Genomic DNA, 17098 nt, shown 5'->3' on the forward strand with positions numbered 1-17098 from the left:
CATCCCCCATGTGCAAAGAGCAAAAGCAAAAAAAGAGCTCAAATGCATGAGTTAATGACACCAAAGTCACCAAGCTGAAGCCCCCCAAGCCAGGAGCTGCTTAAAAATAACCGGGCAACACTTCACACACCAAAGCAGTCCCCAGCTCACTCTTGTCTCCCCGTCCACGGAACGGACCCACTGTCCAGAGCGTAAAGGACTGCAGGATGAGGAGCTGAAGGGCACCACAATGTCACCACCGATGCATCCAACTTAAGGCATATAAAAATGAGAATGAAGTCCAGACCAGCTGGGGTGGCAGAAGGCCACCCCCATTCCTCCAGTCTTTAGCAATTTCAAAAAACGTTGGAATTGCCAGGAAAATAAGAGAAAGCGTCTTACCTGAAAGCCCCCCAGGGGCCAGATAATTCGTTCCCCCTGTTTCAGCGGAGGAAGGCACAGCATCTGGACAGTCTGCTGTGAATTTGAAAAGGGGAGAGAAAGAAATAAATACACAAATAAAAACACCAAGATCCATCTTTAAGCACGCTCTAAACAGCATGAAAGACAAACCACACATTCCAAAAGGCTGACTCGCGGCCTTGATGCTGATTATTAATGGTCTGTTCAGGCTTCACTGCCCATCATAAGACAGACCACAGCACCTTGTCACCCGTCTGGGCTCCGGGCGGCCAGTTAATCATTACTCGAGTCAGGCTCAATGAGACTGGCTGGAATTTCTCTTGCATTACCAGTCCCCCATTACGGATACCAGGTGGTTCCCAAGGTCAAAGGAGGTTTGGGTTGGACTTTCTCAACCCTGGTTGCTCTGTCATCCCTCATCAAGGGCAGAAGCCTCTCTCCTTGGAGCCCATGTCCTCTCTGCCTTCATCCTTTTAAAGACAGGTTTCCCAGTTCTTGAAAACATTCTCAAGATTAATGTTGGGCTGCCGGGACTTCTTTCCCCTTTTTTAATTGAGGACTAACTTAAGTAGAGCAAAGTATACAAAATCCCAAGTAGACGCAATGAATGTTACTCATGTATACACCTGTGTAACCACCACCAGATCAAGACAGAGAACATTCTCAGCAAGGCTCCGAGCCGGAGGGGAAATGTTCTACCTCTCCCGGGCTAGTCCAAACCCCTCATCTCTGGAAACCTTCCCAGGCAACCCCAGACCTGCTAAGGCTCTCTGCCCTCAGTTCCTATAAAACGTTTGGCACCCAACACTCGGAGTTTCCTCACTGATTTTTACCTTTAGATTGCATCTGCCCTTAACTAGACTTCTCTTCAACTTCTGTCACCCTCAGGTACTCAGCACAGTGACCTCACCGTTAATGAGGATAATGACAATTCCAGCTGAGAAACAGAGACTCCACAACCGCCCTCCAAGCAATTAAAGCAAAACCTAATGTCCATGAACCACAACTCATTAGTCCCATGAAACACAAATACACAAGACCCTGTAAGCTTGTCATGCACCACTGGCAGCGCCAAACTCCCTGAAGTCCTAGGAGAGAGCCCGGCTAAGGAAAGGTGCTGCCCAGGTCCGCAGCAAACACAACAGATTGGATCGTGCAGACACCAGGCCTCCTACCCCAGGCCACCAGGACAATGTCCCTGTGGGTTTCCAATTGGAACCACTTGGCCATGCTGGCAAATAGGGAAGCCAAAAAAAAAGAGCAGACGGGCAAGTAGCCCATGGGAATCCTTTAGTGGCCTACACATAGCCCCAAACCATCTCTGGGTTTCTGCTGTCTGCCCCACTTAATGCTAAGCTTCCCTCTCTAACTCAGGGTCACTCCCTCTCTCACATTCTCAAGGCTGGAAGGACAACTTTTCAAGAACTCTCCTAAGCGGGCGAGGGGCAGAGGTGGAGGCAGGCGTGGGGGTGAGGTGGCTGCGGTGGGTAGGCGGGAAAGAAGACTGTGTGTAATCTCATTTTATCAGGGTAAAGTCTAATTCCTAACAGGAATATACAGTTTTACAGGATACACTTAATCAAACAGAAAACAATAGAGGCAGGCAGGAAATGGAGTTACTTGTTAAATGGTGTATACCCTGCACTTTCTAAACCATTTTGATGGCCTTCATCATTTTCTAGAGATAGGCTTCTCAACCCTGTCCTCCACCCACTCCTCCCAGATGGAAGACACCCCCACATTAAACATGATGACTTATCCACAGCCACTCCCCGCCACCTTTGGCTGGCAGAATCCCAGGGGCAAGGTGTGTTTCAAAGGAAAAGCCGGGCATCTCAGAGCAGAGCTGAGACCACATTCAGGGTGTCAGCCCATCTCAGATCAAAGGTAAGCCAGCTCCACACAGGCAACCACAAGCGTTTTTGTGAAATGGTGCTCTGCCCTTCTGCAGTGGCTTTGATCTCAGGAGGGATTTACAAACGTTAATTAAGCCTCCCTACCACCCCTGTGAAGAAGCAAAGTATACCTGTTCCACAGGCAGCCAGGTAAACTGAGGCGTCACTGACTAGCTCAAAGGGCCACCCAGTGAGCTGGGCTATTCCCAAGAGTCCAGCCCTATCCCATGGCTCTCACTCCCTAGGCAGGCTATGGAGTCCCTACCCTCTTTCCTGGAGGTGGCCAGGCCATCCAGACTGGCCTCAAGGTTAAAGGAGCCATACCTCCATCTCTCACCCACAGAAAAGCTCCGCATAGACAGATCTCTGAAGTCAGGGTCTTACCTTAGGCCTGTGTCGCCTGTTCCCCAGAGCCCAGGCTGGCTGGCAGACAGAAGCTCTAGGCCACTCCTGACTCTCGCAACACTAAGTGTTATCAAGCACTTGGTAAGCACTAGGTTCTGCGAGAGAAAAAGACTCATTCCTTTCTCCGAGCAGCTCCAACAGAGTCTTTGAAAACCCAACCCTGGGGAGCAGCCAAGGAGTAAACTATTGAGAATGAGTACAAGGTAAAGGAGCTGGGAGTCCCACGATAGTCTCAGCAACTGCGTTCTGAGCTTCCTAAGTACTGTTAAAGACAGAGGAGCCCCTACCCACCACTGTACCCCAAGGGTCCCAGCTCTGCCCCAGGTAGTTTAACCAACCCAGAACTCAAATGAACCCTGGTTATAAAAGAACACAGCACTGCCAGGTGCGGTGGCTCACGCCTGTAATCCGAGCACTTTGGGAGGCCGAGGTGGGCGGATCACACGAGGTCAGGAGATCGAGACCATCCTGGCTAACTCGGTGAAACCCCGTCTCTACTAAAAATACAAAAAATTAGCTGGGCATGGTGACGGGCACCTGTAGTCCCAGCTGCTCGGGAGGCTGAGGCAGGACAATGGCGTGAACCTGGGAGGTGGAGCTTGCAGTGAGCCGAGATCGGGCCACTGCACTCCAGCCTGGGCACAGAGTGAGACTGTCTCGGAAAAAAAAAGAACACAGCACTGCATCGGAATCCTCAAATTTCTAGGTAGGCACATCATCATGCCTGTAAAATGAATGAATGAACCAATGAATGAATAAATGAATGAATGACCTAATCTCTTCATCATGCTGATTTTAAAAGAGGCCTAGAAAAGTTAAGAGGGACCTCGGTTAAGAGGGAAACGCAGTGCCAGATCTCAGGTCAAGACGCCAGACTTCCGACCTGGATTTGCAGGCTGGATCTGCCAATGGATACTGGCCACCTGGGTCCCTCAAGAGCTCACCCAGCAACACCCCAAGGCCAGCCATTCTTCAAACCTTTCAGACCATCAGATACAAAGAAACACGGGAAGCAGAGCCCACACAGCTATCCCCGAGATCCAGCTTTAAACAGCAAATTCTGACTTCTTGTGGGATGCGGAGGTGGGGGTGTCTTTCTGACTTCTGACAGCCACAAGTCACAACTGGCCTCCCCTAGGTTCGGTCATGTGAACACTCTTTCAAAGAAGGCTCTGCTGGTTGGACCACACAGTACCTAGGTGTCTAAAGTCCAGGCCTCCCAGATGCTGAGTGGAGTGGCTTAAATTATAGCAAAATGGAGTTCCTGGCTTTGAGCCCTCTGTGTCTCCAAAGGCTGCAGGGTACCAGGCCCCAGCCCCATTCCCATCACCTTTTCCCAAGATGGAGACTTCACAGGATGTATTCCTTTAGTTGTGCAACTGCTTAAGATTTTAACAGTTGTCCACTGTAAAACTTTGTGCCTGTTTCATCTAGTAACCCAAGACCAAAAATTCAACCTAGGGGACATAGAAACTGAAGAATGTAAATGGTCCATGTAGATTCCTGGGCCAAACATCCTCCCATATGCAAAATGGGGATGAAGACCTGGGTCAGCGCCCACCTGTGGTCTGACCTCAATGCCCCCGGCCACAGCAGCTGGCAAAACCAGCCCCAGACCTGTGAGAGGTGGGTGTGCTCCAGCTCCAGACCTGGCTGTCCTCCAGTGTGGCAGGACAATTCCCTTCGTGGGGGCTTTTTCTATTACTGATGCTAAATTCTTACACAGCAGCGCCTTTTCTCATTTCTTTTTTTGTTCTATTTTCAACAAAACGTTTTGGGTGAGTAACCAGCTGTCTTAGTTTCCGATTGGCAGGTTAATCACTTCCTATTGGCTGATCTGGAGAACTTTTCTCCCCCTTGGAAATGGCACATTCCTGTCTTTGTGGCTTCTCTGTTTACACACATTTTGCTACCTAATGTCAACACTTGCTAATGAATAAATATATCACTCCACTCACCGAAAATGAGGCCCTGGCCTGGCAGAATGACTGCTTAAATCCTGAGAACAGATTTATCCCAGTGTCTCTGCAGGAAACCCAAGGGAACATGGCCTTTCTTTTCTATGGTTTTTGGAGGTTTCTGGGAACATTTACCCCTGCTGGTCTTTATCCCTGGGGCTAAGGTCACTGTTCTCTCTCTTTTAAGGAAAACCTCCAAATTTGAAGAATATGGAAGGACAAACAAAAACAGGTCAGAGGTGGCCCCTTGGAAAACTAACTTCATAAAAGAATTCTTGATTCTTTAAGCCAAAACCCAGTCAAGTTACAGTCTTTAGGAAAACAGAACTTGGTAATTCCAGTTAACGTTTGTTACAAATACAGAGAGCTGGGTATCTCCTCATTAACAACCATTTATCTGGTGTTTTGTAAATCGAAAGCAAAATATCACATGCTTTGCTGGCCACTTATTAGACCGGCACCAGGCAAGCAGGAACGCCTTCCCAACTTGAGGGAGCTGGTAGAGTCCCAGGAGGACTGGCTGCAGAGTATGGGCTTCGGTTACACGTTCATTAAAGTATTTAATTTATGACAACGCCCCAGCAAAACTTTTAATTAGTGGGGGGAAAGGCCCAACAGCCAAAACGCAGGAGGCGGAAGGACTTGCAGAATTCCAGGAGCTAAATGGTGCCCAACCCTTCACTTTTCCTTCTCCCAGAACCTTGGCAAAATAAAAATGTCCCAAGTATTAATGTTTTTTCAGGCACCAGTATACAGGCACAAAAACCAAGGTTACATACAACCTGTACTTTTAGCAAACAGATCTATCTCCTACTGTAAGAGGGAGCTCCAGGAATTTGGGTTTGTCCTTGTTGTCACCCCCAAGTTCATTTTGCTGACCCTGTACCCAGCACTGTGATGTCCAGAGGATGGACCCCTGTGCTGCTGCCGGCCAGAAGTTGAATGCAGACAACCACAACAGGGCTGGTGCCAGTCTCAAATGGGCTTCTGCCGTGGCTTCATGCCAGCCAGTGACAAAGCACCAGACAGGCAGAGCTATGCTCCAAACTTTGATAGCCCCTATGGCGAATACTGAGAAAACCCCGGGAGAGGACTGACTTGCAGGTGACTGGAGCAGGAGGAACCTACCCCCCTTTTACTGGCTGTTGCCTATACTTCTGAAAAGTTCTAGTGTCTACTCCAGACCAAAGTCTTCTTTGCACCTTTTTAAACCGTCTTCCCATCTATCGAATCACCCTTTCCATTATTCCCACTGATGCTCCTGGCACTCACTAAGTCTCCGAGTTATCCCCATCAACCAGTCCTATTTGGTTCCCAAGACACTTCTCTCTGGACTAAAGCTTCCACGTGTTAAAGCTGAGCCCACCGGCTACACAGCACAAATACATGAAAACGGAACAAAATGTAAAGCATATCAAGGGAACGTCTTTGCAAAAACAGCAAACAAAAACCCAGCCACAACAGAAAAATTCACCAAACTTCCAACAGAGGAAACCTAGAACCAACGTGAAGCAAGCCCAGCACCTCCCCAAGCCTTTGCCTACACACAAAAAGCCAGGTTCTAGAGGCTCTATTTCTAACTTAAGATAAGCAGGATATTTTAAAAATCATCTACTCACCAGTTGGTTTGAGAAAATCCATCGGGTATCTGGAGTAAGGAGGGGGGGGAGACTCTGAAATTAAAAAAGCAAGAGAAAATAAAGGCCCAGCCATGAGAAGAGAGATAGAAACTTACGATAACAGAGGCATTCTTTTAGCCCAACTGTTTGTCTTAGCTGTGGGGGTTGGAGGCAGGGCCGCGAGGCGGTGATTGCCTTGATATTTAGCTGTCAGATAAACAAAAGAGGCCGCCTGGCGCCAGCCTCGGCGCTCCGCTCCTCCACGTCTGCGGCCGCAGCCGCCGCGCTCGGCTGGCCCGGCTGGAAACCACCGGCTCGGCCGGAGCCGCGCACTTCACAGTTCACAGGGCGGGGGGCGACCATGCCCCCTCCCCGTCCTCGGACTCCAGACCCAGCTCCCAGCAACCTCGGCTCCCCGCCCCGGCCCGCCCCCCAGGCGTGCAATTCACCTCTGCCCCCGCCGGTCCGCTCGGCACCCGCGCGGGGGACACCGGGCTGCCCATTCCTAGCGCACTCGGGAGATGCATCCCAAGCGTGCTGGGGAACGTGGGGGATCTGCGGGCGCCCGGGGTGAACCCTCACATCACACTCTGTGTACAGAGACGTAGAGTAAAGGAAGGAATGGAGAAAGCTGAGAGGATAAAAGGAAAGGAGTTTCAGGGTCTCAGCCGAGAAGCCCAGGCCCCAGCGCAGTAAGAGGCGACAACGTCACTGAGGCGCCGGGGCCCCACTAATCTACAGACTTATCTGTGCGGAAGGAAGGAAAAAGTAGGGGACACCCAACTTCTCCTGCCTGTTTGTTCCTCTGCACCCTGGGGCTGGCAGAGTTGAAAGGAGACAGATACCCAGTTCGGCCTTCCATCCAACTCTCTTTGCCCCAAAACTCCAAAGGTGCGCGGCCACGACAGTATCTGGGCCACTAGTGTTCGACGTGATTCTCCGTATTTACTAAAGGAGTAAATACGGAGACCTTCCAGCCTTTATAGCACGCTTCTCCCAGCCTTCCTTGGCGGGCCTGGACCAAATCCAACTCGGCCACACACCTCAACGTCTTTCCGGGTGCGGGGAGGCGTGACCCCCCCCAACTCCCTCTGCACCCCCTTGTTGATCCGGAAATGAAGGCGTCTAATTTTTTAACCGCAGACTGCAGGAGCAGTGCCCATAGACCCCTTCGGGGCAACACAGGAGAAAACCTGGAAGGGAACCCCCAGGGAATGCCCTTTGAGTTTCCCCTTGTCCCTTCTCTACTTTCAGCCCCCAGTCTCTTCCCAGGAGGGTATGCACACTCCCCCTGGAGGGATGGCTGCACAAACGCCCTGCCCTAGGGGCTTTTCTTCCAGCACTGGTGCTCCGGAAAATGTTGGGGGTAGGGGGACAACTTCTCACCTAGTTCGCAGAGTCGGCTAAGGTGATGGGGGTTGCAGCACACCAGCTCGGGGTTGATCTTCCCGTAAGATTCACAGCAACACAGCCTCTTGACTTCCGAGGAATGCCTGAGATCCGGCCACCTGAACACTTTGCACAGCAGGAGGGGGAGCGAGTAGGACGAGGGCGACTGCGCAGGCTGCGCGCCGGCGGGCGCCCCCGGACCCAGCCTGCAGTCCAGGCGGCCGGGCAGCAGGAGGCACGCGGTGCGCGTCCCGCCGCGGGACTCCACGGCCTGGAGCAGCAGCTCCAGCTGCCGCTCCTTCAGTTTCTTGAGCACCGAGTGCGTGAGCGCCTTCAGATCCGCCTCGGCGCCCCCGGCCGCGCCGGCGCCCGCGGCTGGCGGGTGGGGATGGTGGTGACCTTTGGCACCTCGCACCGCCTTGCCCAGGCAGCATCCAGCCCTGCCCGGGCCGCCGCCACCGGCCCCATGCGCTCGGCTGTCCGTCGCCCCTTCTCCCCGCAGCTCGCCTCCTCCTCCACCTCCCCCCGCGCCCTCCTCCTCGTCCTCGCCGCCGGGCGCACGGCTCCTCCAGAGACGCCGGACGAGCGCAGATCGTTTGGTCCTGAACATGCGGGGCGAGGAGGCGAGGAGAAAAGTCGTTTGCCTGCTAAGGAGCGAACATGACCTCCGCACACCATGAAGAAGTCGGGCGCCGAGTTGGGGCAGCAGGCGCAGGCGACAGCAGCAGCAGCAGGGGCCCGGGCAGGAGCGGCGGCGGCCCGAGGGGCGCTCCGTGGCATGCGCCAGTCTCCCGGAGGCCGGGGCGCGCGCGGGGGCCCGGGGGCGCCCGCCGGGGATCGGGGGCCTGCGCTCCGGCTGCCCCACCCCGCGCGGCCCGCGCCCTGCGCGGCTCTCCGGCCCCGGCGCGCCCCGGAGGAACCCGGCCGCCGCTTCCCTGGGGACGGCCGAGACTGCCCCCGTCGGCGCCTCCCCAAAAAGAGGCCCCCCCGCAGTGGCTCCCGAATGTCGGGCTCGCCAGCCTCGGCTTCCTACATGGAAGGTCCGCGGGGGCAAAAAACGAAAGGCGTTCGGCTGGACTGTTGGAAGAAGGAAAAAGCCTCTTTCCCCCTTGCTAAGCAACTTAATTTGGGGGTGGGGAGAAGCAGGCAATTAAAAAAAAAAAAAGCAAGCACGCGATTTATTTTTTTTCCTCTATATCCTTAGTAACCGGATCTCCTCGAATTCCGTGCACACGAAGACTCAGGGGAGGGGGCCGAGTGGACTTCACCCCGCATGAGATGTCTGGCGAAATAAGAAGCCTCTCGCAAAACCTAACAACCAAATATGCAAAGCCCCAAATGAAAAACACCACCTCCTCGAACCTCAGAGGTCTGGGGGCGTCCGGCTGGAACTGGGGTTTAAAAAAAGAAAATGTTTACAAAGTATAACAAGATGTTTGATGGGTGGAAAAATGTATCCACGAGTTACATCCCCCCGTTTCCCTGCAAAGCCCCGCTGGTCTTCCTCTCCTTTTCTTCTGCCAAAAAAAAAAAAAAAAAAAATCGTGTATTTTTTTAATCCACAGAAAGCTTTGGCTAGACCGCTTCAATCCTGCGCATCTGGGTGGTTTAGGGGAGTCTCTGGTCTTTCCTCCTGCGCTCCTGGGGGCCCAGGTCCTCGGCGGGGACTTCCTCGAGGCTGGCGGGGGCGCAGGGGCAGAAGATGCTGCGGCGGCGGCTGAGCCCGGCGGGGCTGACAGCGCGGGGGAGGGTGGCGCGGCGGCGGCAGAGGGCCCCAGACGGGTCGCGCGTTCTCGCCCCCCCGGGCACAAGCTGCTTGCTAGTGCAGGGGCCGCCGGTGTCCCTTCCCCTGGCCGCGGCTGGCCGCCGAGGATCCCCGCATGGGCTGCTCGCCTCAACCCAGCTGCGGCGGCAGGAGGCCCCGGTGTCCTCTCGGCGCCTCCTCCTCCGAGACTCTCCTCGTCGCGCCCGGGAGCCTCCTTGTCCCCGGTCCGCCCTCTCCTGGCGCTCCGGTCCTTCTGCCGCCGCCAGGGGCTCGCCGCGCCGCACTCAGGGGCTCAGGGGCCGGGCGCTCGGCGGCTCGGCGCCGGCGGACTGGCCTCTGTCTCGGGCAGCTCTCTCCCGCGCGGCGAGCGGACCGAGCACGGCGCCCGGCTGGCTCGGCTGGCGCGGCTCGGGGACAGGATCTTCCGTGCGCCGAGCAGCAAGCGAGTGTGCCCGGGGCTCACCGCCTCCCGCAAGGCCTCCCGCCCCCGCCCCCTTCCCTCCCCCTTCCTCCCCCTTCCCTCCCCCGCCCCCAGCCGCCGCAGCCGCCGCCGCCTCCTCCCCGCCCCCCCGCACCCCCCCTCCGGCCCTCTGCTCGGCTGGTTCCACTGCGCAGTGGCGCGCCCGGCTCCGGCCTCGTCACGTGGCCGTCTAGACACCCTGTCGCTTTAAAAAAAAAAAAAAAGCGATTGTGTTTCGCAAACAACAGATCGGGTTTCTAAAAGCTATTTCTTCCCCCAACCCCCCGCCACCGCCACCCCCTCCCGGGTCTGTAGAGGGGGTACCGATGGAGGGGAGAGAGATAGGTGGGGGGCAGAGAAGCTCCCAGAATGGATTGAGCCCCGGCCGGAGCCATGGAGAAATTGGAAAAGCAGGGAGCATCGAGCGGGCTTCGCCGCGAGTTTTGGAGCTGAGCGAGCGGGTCGGTGGCCCGATTTCGACCCGGCTGGGCTTCGCGGTGGCCATCTCGCGCGCGCTCGCCCTAGCGCTTCATTCATTTTGTTTTAAAGGCCCTGGCGGTGGATCCCTTGGCCGCGCCCGAGGGCAAGGGGAGGAGAGCGCTGTCTCGGTTTAAAAGACATTTATACCGGACTGGACCGAGGCCCTGGGAAGTGTGCGCTGAGGCGAACAGCCGCCGAGGGCGGGGAGGCGGCGTGAATATGACCTCAGCGGCGGCCGCGCGCTCCCTCCCGCCCTCTCAGCTCCGGGCTCCGGTTTCTAGGACTGCCTGGAGAAGTGTGTCTTGTGCACAGCTCTGGAATGCATTTGGCCGGCTGACGAGCTGCGAGGGGCAGCATCCCGGTGGGAGAAGGGGAGCGGGGGTGGGGTCTCGCCTGCGCGCCGCGGGCAGGTTTCCTCCCGGGCCCGGAAGACCTCCGCCACCCGCCACCCTGCCTCCCGGCGCGGGAAGGTTACCCAGCGAGCAGACCTGCCTAGGGCATTCATTTGCATGCAGGCCCTGTTTCTGGGCCTCGTAGCTTTCAAGGTGCTTAGAGTCAGAGAGTTTATTCCTTGACCCCAGGTCCCGAAGAAACATATACCCAAGCTGGCGGGTTACTGCATAGAAACGGGCATGGCATTGCTAGGGCATAAACGCATTTACAGCGTGAAAGCTGATGGCTCTGAGAAACGTAATGATTTAAATACACACACATCAGTATTGATGAGGCCACTAGTTGGCATGGTGATCTAACCTCACTTCATATTCAGTGAAATACGATTTTTTTAAAAAGCCATTGAGAATTGTGAGATCAGGCCAGCAGTGAAACTCATTGGGGGCTTTAAAGAATCTTTCTTTCTTTCTTTCTTTCTTTCTTTCTTTCTTTCTTTCTTTCTTTCTTTCTTTCTTTCTTTCTTTTTTTTTTTTAAGAGTCTCACTCTTCACCCAGGCTAGAGTCCAGTGGCTCGATTTCGGCTCACTGCAGCCTCTGCCTCCCCAGATCAAACGATTCTCCCACCTCAGCCTCCGGAGTAGCTGGGACTACAGGCGCGCACCACCACACCTGGCTAATTTTTGTATTTTTTGGTAGTGACGCGGTTTAACCATGTTGGCCAGGCTGATGTGGAACTCCTGACCTCAAGTGATCTACCTGCCTCGGCCTCTCAAAGTGCTGGGAGTACAGGCGTGAGCCACTGCACCTGGCCTTAAAATAATCTTTAGAAAAGGTGAAATGTGCCCGGGTGCGGTGGCTCACGCTTGTAATCCCAGCACTTTGGGAGGCCGAGGCAGGTGGATCATCTGAGGTCAAGAGTTTGAGAGCAGCCTGGCCAACATGGTGAAACCCGTCTCTACTAAAAATACAAAAATTAGCCAGGCGGGTGGCGCGCGCCAGTAATCCCAGCTGAGACAGGAGAATTGCTTGAACCCGGGAGACGGAGGTTGCAGTGAGCCGAGATTGCGCCACTGCACTCCATCCTGGGCAACAGAGTGAGACTCTGTCTCAAAAAAAAAAAAAAAAAAAAGAAAAGAAAAAAAGAAAAGTAAAGATGAAATGTACATCTTCCCGGCTAAATTATATGTTCTTAAAAGGAAAAGGCAGGAATGAATCTTAGCCGCCTTTAGAGCTCAAGTCCTCTCCCCCTCTAGCAATTAAAAAGATTTCTAACATATTAGTACAATAGTAGATGCTTAATAAATATTTAGAAATCAACACTTAGGGCTTAAGGGGCATTTGAACCCTTCCTCCACCCCACCAAAAGTACCTTTGGTAATATAAATTCAAGAGGAAATCAGCAACATTGCTTACATGATCATTTCCAGGCAAGGAGATCCTAACACTTACTGACTTGGAAGACAGTAGGATGCCAAGCAGTGCAGAACTCTACTGGACGGACAGAAGCTGCCATTCTGAACATTTACTGTGTAAGGCCACATAAGCTGCAGTTGTATAACATCATAATTTTGTTGTAAATTAAAATATGGCTTGTATAAAAGGGCATTGAAACCTTGTGTGTGTATTAAAAAAACATTCTAAGAAGCAACCTGTGAAGACAGCAGCTGAGAAAGCACAGGAGAGAATGGAGAAGGAGTGTAATCCCAGCACTTTGGGAGGCCTATCACGATAGGCAAGGGAAGACGAAAGAAGCAGAAATGAGATTTTTTTTTTTTTTTTTTTTGGAGATGGAGCCTTGCTTTGTCACCCAGCCTAGAGGGCAGTGGCATGATCTCAGCTCACTGCAACCTCCGCCTCCTGGGTTCAAGCAATTCTCCTGCCTCAGCCTCCCTAGTAGCCGGAACTACACGGGCACTCCACGCCTCGCTAATTTTTTTGTATTTTAGCAGAGACAAGGTTTCACCGTGATGCCCAGGCTGGTCTCGAACTCCTGAGCTCAGGCGATCCACCCGCCTCAGCCTCCCAAAGTGTGGGATTACAGGCGTGAGCCACAGCGCCCGGCCCAGAAATGGGATTTTTAAGGTGTCTGGGAAATGTATCATATTTTCACCTTAGAAAGGCTTAGAAAGAGTACCAGACTAGAGGTCAGAAAACCTGATTCCAGGCTGGGGCGTTGCCACTCACTGGTTAAGCAACTTGGGCCAACAGCAATCCCCACGTTAGGCGAGCACTTGGCAAGGTTTATAAGGTTTTCTGGGCAAGTTTCCGCTCTCTAGGGTCCCATTCCCTCTCTGTTCTGGATCTCCCTAAAAGATCTTCACTTATTGAGAGTGGTCAGACCAGGCTTCATAGCAACAGAAAGGACTTAAATAAGCAGAGAAAGTAGAGGTCGTAATTCTAATTAAGTTTCTTGGCTAAATGGAGAATCTGAAGAATCTTTTGGAGATCTGGCCAGTAGTGCTAAGGCTCTGTAATGAGAGGCCGGAGCACACACAGGGCAGGTAGGTTTCATGGGTGTTTCAAGAGTGGAGTCTGACGTCACGGTTTGTCTGGGTGGAACATGCATGTACTTGCAGAGATATGTTCCCATATAGTGTAATTGTAGGTGTATTAATTCAGGTGTCACCCCTCTCTACACGGCTTTCCTCTTCCATTTTGCTACCCTAGGTAGAAGCTGGGTGCGGTGCTGAGCAAGTAGCTACAATGATTGGTGCTGCTTTATAGCTCCCTGGCATCCCCTGAATCAGTTAACATCCCAACCTTCCTGATAGCCCCACCCCATCACATTCTTATTCCTCTCCTCTCCAAGAAAGAAGCCAGAAGCCTGGCAGTAGAGGAATTCCCGGCAGGCTGGTGTGCCTAGAAAGGTAGTTTCTTTCTTTCCCTTCCACAGGCACAAAGGAGGCCAACAAACATGCAGTTTCAGACTATTCTGACCCTTAAGAAAAAAGTTTAAGAGTTCACCAAACTATTGTGAATGAGTTTGATTCTAATCATTTGCTGGCAGGGAATATGGAATAAAATAGCTCATTTGCAGTTGTTTATTTCCTGTTGTGGCTTCTATTTTCATCTTTTAGTCGCTTTGGTGATAGTAATCAAACCCTAATCATGGTGCCGCCACAAGTCACAGAGACCAAAATAACTTGCAGCAGAGTTATGACAAACAAGGATGGAATCAGCTAAAGACCTGGCTACTTAATCACCGGCCCCTGCTGCCCAGAGGACTGTGGGGCTGCCTCTTGACCGGCTGCTGGCTAGGAATCTAGAGGAGAGAGGAAGTCGAGGGAAGTTGCTCCAAGGCCCATGTTTTCTGAGCAGCCAGGGAAGGCAGTAGAGTGCACAGGAAGTGACCAAAAAAGCAGGTGAATTCTCCACACCTGCCAAGGGGAGAGGCGGGCTTCTGGAGGGGCCTGACTTGAGAGAGAAAGAGGAGGGGAAAAAAATCTCCAAAACTCTTGACACCTCAAAACAATGATAAGTAAAAGCTGAAAAGTGCCTGTCTAGAGAAGACAGGATTCTGCCTTTCAGTTCTTTGCTCATTGTCAGTGGATTCCAGAAGAGAAGGGCAGAGAGAGGCCCCAAAGCATGTATGGATGTGTGTTGATGGGAGTGAGGACAGGGGTAAAGATTTTTTTCTTGCACAAGCCAAAAGAAGAAACCACTGAGGAGGCCAAAAAAGTATTGGAAAACATCAACATTTCTTGCACAATCATCCCCTGAAAAATGTGTGAGTGAGCCCTAAACCACGCACAACTGGCAACAATACAAATGGAAGTGATGGCTTATGAAAAGAAGACAGTACAAGGAAGGCTGATGGGACAATCAATGCTCTTGGCTTCTCTTGGAAGAACAGGAACATAAGTGAATGAAAATGCATCTAATTCACTATCAAACAAAGATACTATAAGCCCGGACCCCACAAATATTCCTGGATTACAGACAAGCTGTCAGCTGATCCCCAACATTTGCCAGGTGCCTATCCAGAGCATGCAACTAGGTATCAGGGATTGGAATGGGGGCAGGATGAAATGAATGTTGCTATGGAGGAGATGAGAAACATCCAGAAAAAGTAAAGAGTGAGGACAATGGAGACATTCAAATCTACAGTCACATATAGATGCAGTTTCCTCCAAGGAGGGCCCCTGGACAGCTGAAGAACAGAACTGGGAGGGGAATTTTACTCTGTATAATTTTGTACCTTTTGAATTGTGAACCATGTGAATGTGTTACTTATTCAAAAATGAACAGATTTAAATTGTTTTAAAATCTCTGCTTGCTTTTCTCATTTCCTGAAATTCGTTGTTCTGATGTCCTTGTAGAAAAGGACAAGTTGGCAAGGTCCCACGTGGAAATGATGCTATAGACAGCTTCTCTCTCTGTGAGGCAGTTGCTACAGGAAGAGGCTGGTAACAACAGAGGCCAATGTCTCATCCCAGACAGCAAGGGTGGAGGCTGCTTCGTCATGAGCCTGGCCAGAGTCAGCGAGGAAACATGCCCATCCTAATCAAAAGTCATTCCAGATATCAGTCAGGTGCAAGTCCTAACCTGGGATGGACAGCCTAATAAATACTGCTGTCAGGGCCAGGCGCAGTGGCTCACGCCTGTAATCCCAGCACTTTGGGAGGCCAAGGCGGGCAGATCACTTGAGGTCAGGAGTTTGAGACCAGCCTGGCCAACATGGTGAAACTCCATTTCTACTAAAAATACAAAAAAATTAGCCAGGTGTGGTGGTGTGCTCCTGTAATCCCAGCTACTTGGGAGGCTGAGGCAGGAGAATCACTTGAACCCAGGAGGCCGAGGGTGCAGTGAGCTGAGATCACCCCACTGCACTCTAGCCTGGGCGACAGAGTGAGACTCCATCTCAAAAAAAAAAAAAAAAAAAAAAGATAAATACGGCTGTCAGGATGACACAGGCACAGGAAGGAGCCTACCCAATCTGAGAAAATGAGAGCTTTGCTTTTTGGAACAGAAATGTGTTCACATGATTTTCAGTTCATTTAGCCAGCACTGATTCAGAGCTGATTGGAGTCAGGATCCAGGAGAGACCTCTGAGGGTTATAAATGTGAGTATTAATCAGCCTTTGCCCTCAAGAAGTCCACAGTCTAGGAGAGCCACAAACTCTCATGAAATGGGATCAGTGTTACCCCAGCAGCAAGAATGGAGGCACTGGCTCTAAGAACAGAAAGTCAAGGGACTCATTCTGTCTGGGAGAGGCCTCAAAAGGTTTCCCAAAGGAAGAAATATTTTAGACTAGATTAGCTGAGTTGACTAGCCAGGCAAAGGTGATCAGAGTCCTAATTGTCCTATCAAAAAGAAAAAAAAAAAAGAAAGGATTATAAATATGAGCCACCACACCTGGAACAATGCCTGGTGTGATGGCTCACGCCTGTAATCCCAGCACTTTGGACAGCTGAGGTGGGAGGACTGCCTGAGCCCAGGAGTTGGAGTCCAGCCTGGGCAACATAGTGGGAACTCGTCCCTACAAAAAATACAAAAATTATGGCCAAGCGTGGTGGCTCACGCCTGTAATCCCAGCACTTTGGGAGGCTGAGGCAGGTGGATCACCTGAGGTCAAGAGTTCGAGACCAGCCTGACCAACATGGTGAAACCCTGTCTCTACTAAATATACAAAAATTAGCTGGGCGTGGTGGCTCGCACCTGTAATTCCAGCTACTCAGGAGGCTGAGGCAGGAGAATCGCTTGAACCCGGGAGGCAGAGGTTGCAGTGAGCCGAGACTGTGCCACTGCACTCCAGCCTGGGCGACAGAGAGAGACTCTATCTCAAAAATAATAATAATAATAATAATACAAAAATTAGCTGGGGGTGGTGGTGCCTGCCTGTAGTCCCAGCTACTCTGGAGGCTGAGGTGGGAGGATCACTTGAGACCGTGAGGTAGAGGCTGCCTCTACCTCAGGCTAAGCTAAGTGAGCTAAGATTGCACCACTGCACTCCAGCCTAAGTGACAGAAAAAAAAAGGAACGAAATTTTGTTTTCTTTGAGCTAACTTTTCAATACCCAAGCCACACTTATCACTTAAGTGTATAACTTTATCTATAAACACTCCCAAGCCATAGGAAGTCAGTGATGAAAGTGAGGTCCCTGCAGTGGGTGGTCTGGGAGGGCATCTCCCTCAGAAGGCAGTTGTCTCCGTAGAAAACATTGGAGGAAAAACACTAGATCGTCTACGGTTACAGAGAAGTTTCTCCTCAAATAACTATAGAGATCGCCACGATCTCCACCCCTCAGATCAAGAGCAGGCCTTACTTGAGTCAAATTGGTTCATGTTAGGAAGTTGTGCCAGTTTTAAGACAAGTGGAGGGGAAGTACCCT

General features: G+C 52.0%; 1 protein-coding gene across 2 annotated transcripts in view; it reads right to left on the reverse strand.

Annotated features, from left to right (window-relative positions):
* The window catches only part of SMAD7 (SMAD family member 7), a 32114-nt gene extending 22237 nt beyond the window's left edge, over nucleotides 1-9877 (reverse strand). The window contains exons 1-3 of one of the 2 annotated variants that reach the window (XM_019014265.4): nucleotides 7666-9877; nucleotides 6280-6333; nucleotides 382-453 (exon numbers count right to left, since the gene is read on the reverse strand). In XM_019014265.4, coding sequence (XP_018869810.2) covers nucleotides 382-453; nucleotides 6280-6333; nucleotides 7666-8278 — 739 coding nt within the window. In that variant the 5' untranslated portion in view covers nucleotides 8279-9877. Of the gene's footprint in view, nucleotides 1-381; nucleotides 457-6279; nucleotides 6334-7665 lie in introns of both variants that reach the window. The other variant, XM_019014264.4, reaches the window with a different exon arrangement.
* Between the last annotated feature and the right edge of the window lie 7221 nt (nucleotides 9878-17098).

The sequence above is a fragment of the Gorilla gorilla genome, chromosome 17 (assembly GCF_029281585.2).
Source record: "Gorilla gorilla gorilla isolate KB3781 chromosome 17, NHGRI_mGorGor1-v2.1_pri, whole genome shotgun sequence".
NCBI lineage: Eukaryota > Metazoa > Chordata > Mammalia > Primates > Hominidae > Gorilla > Gorilla gorilla.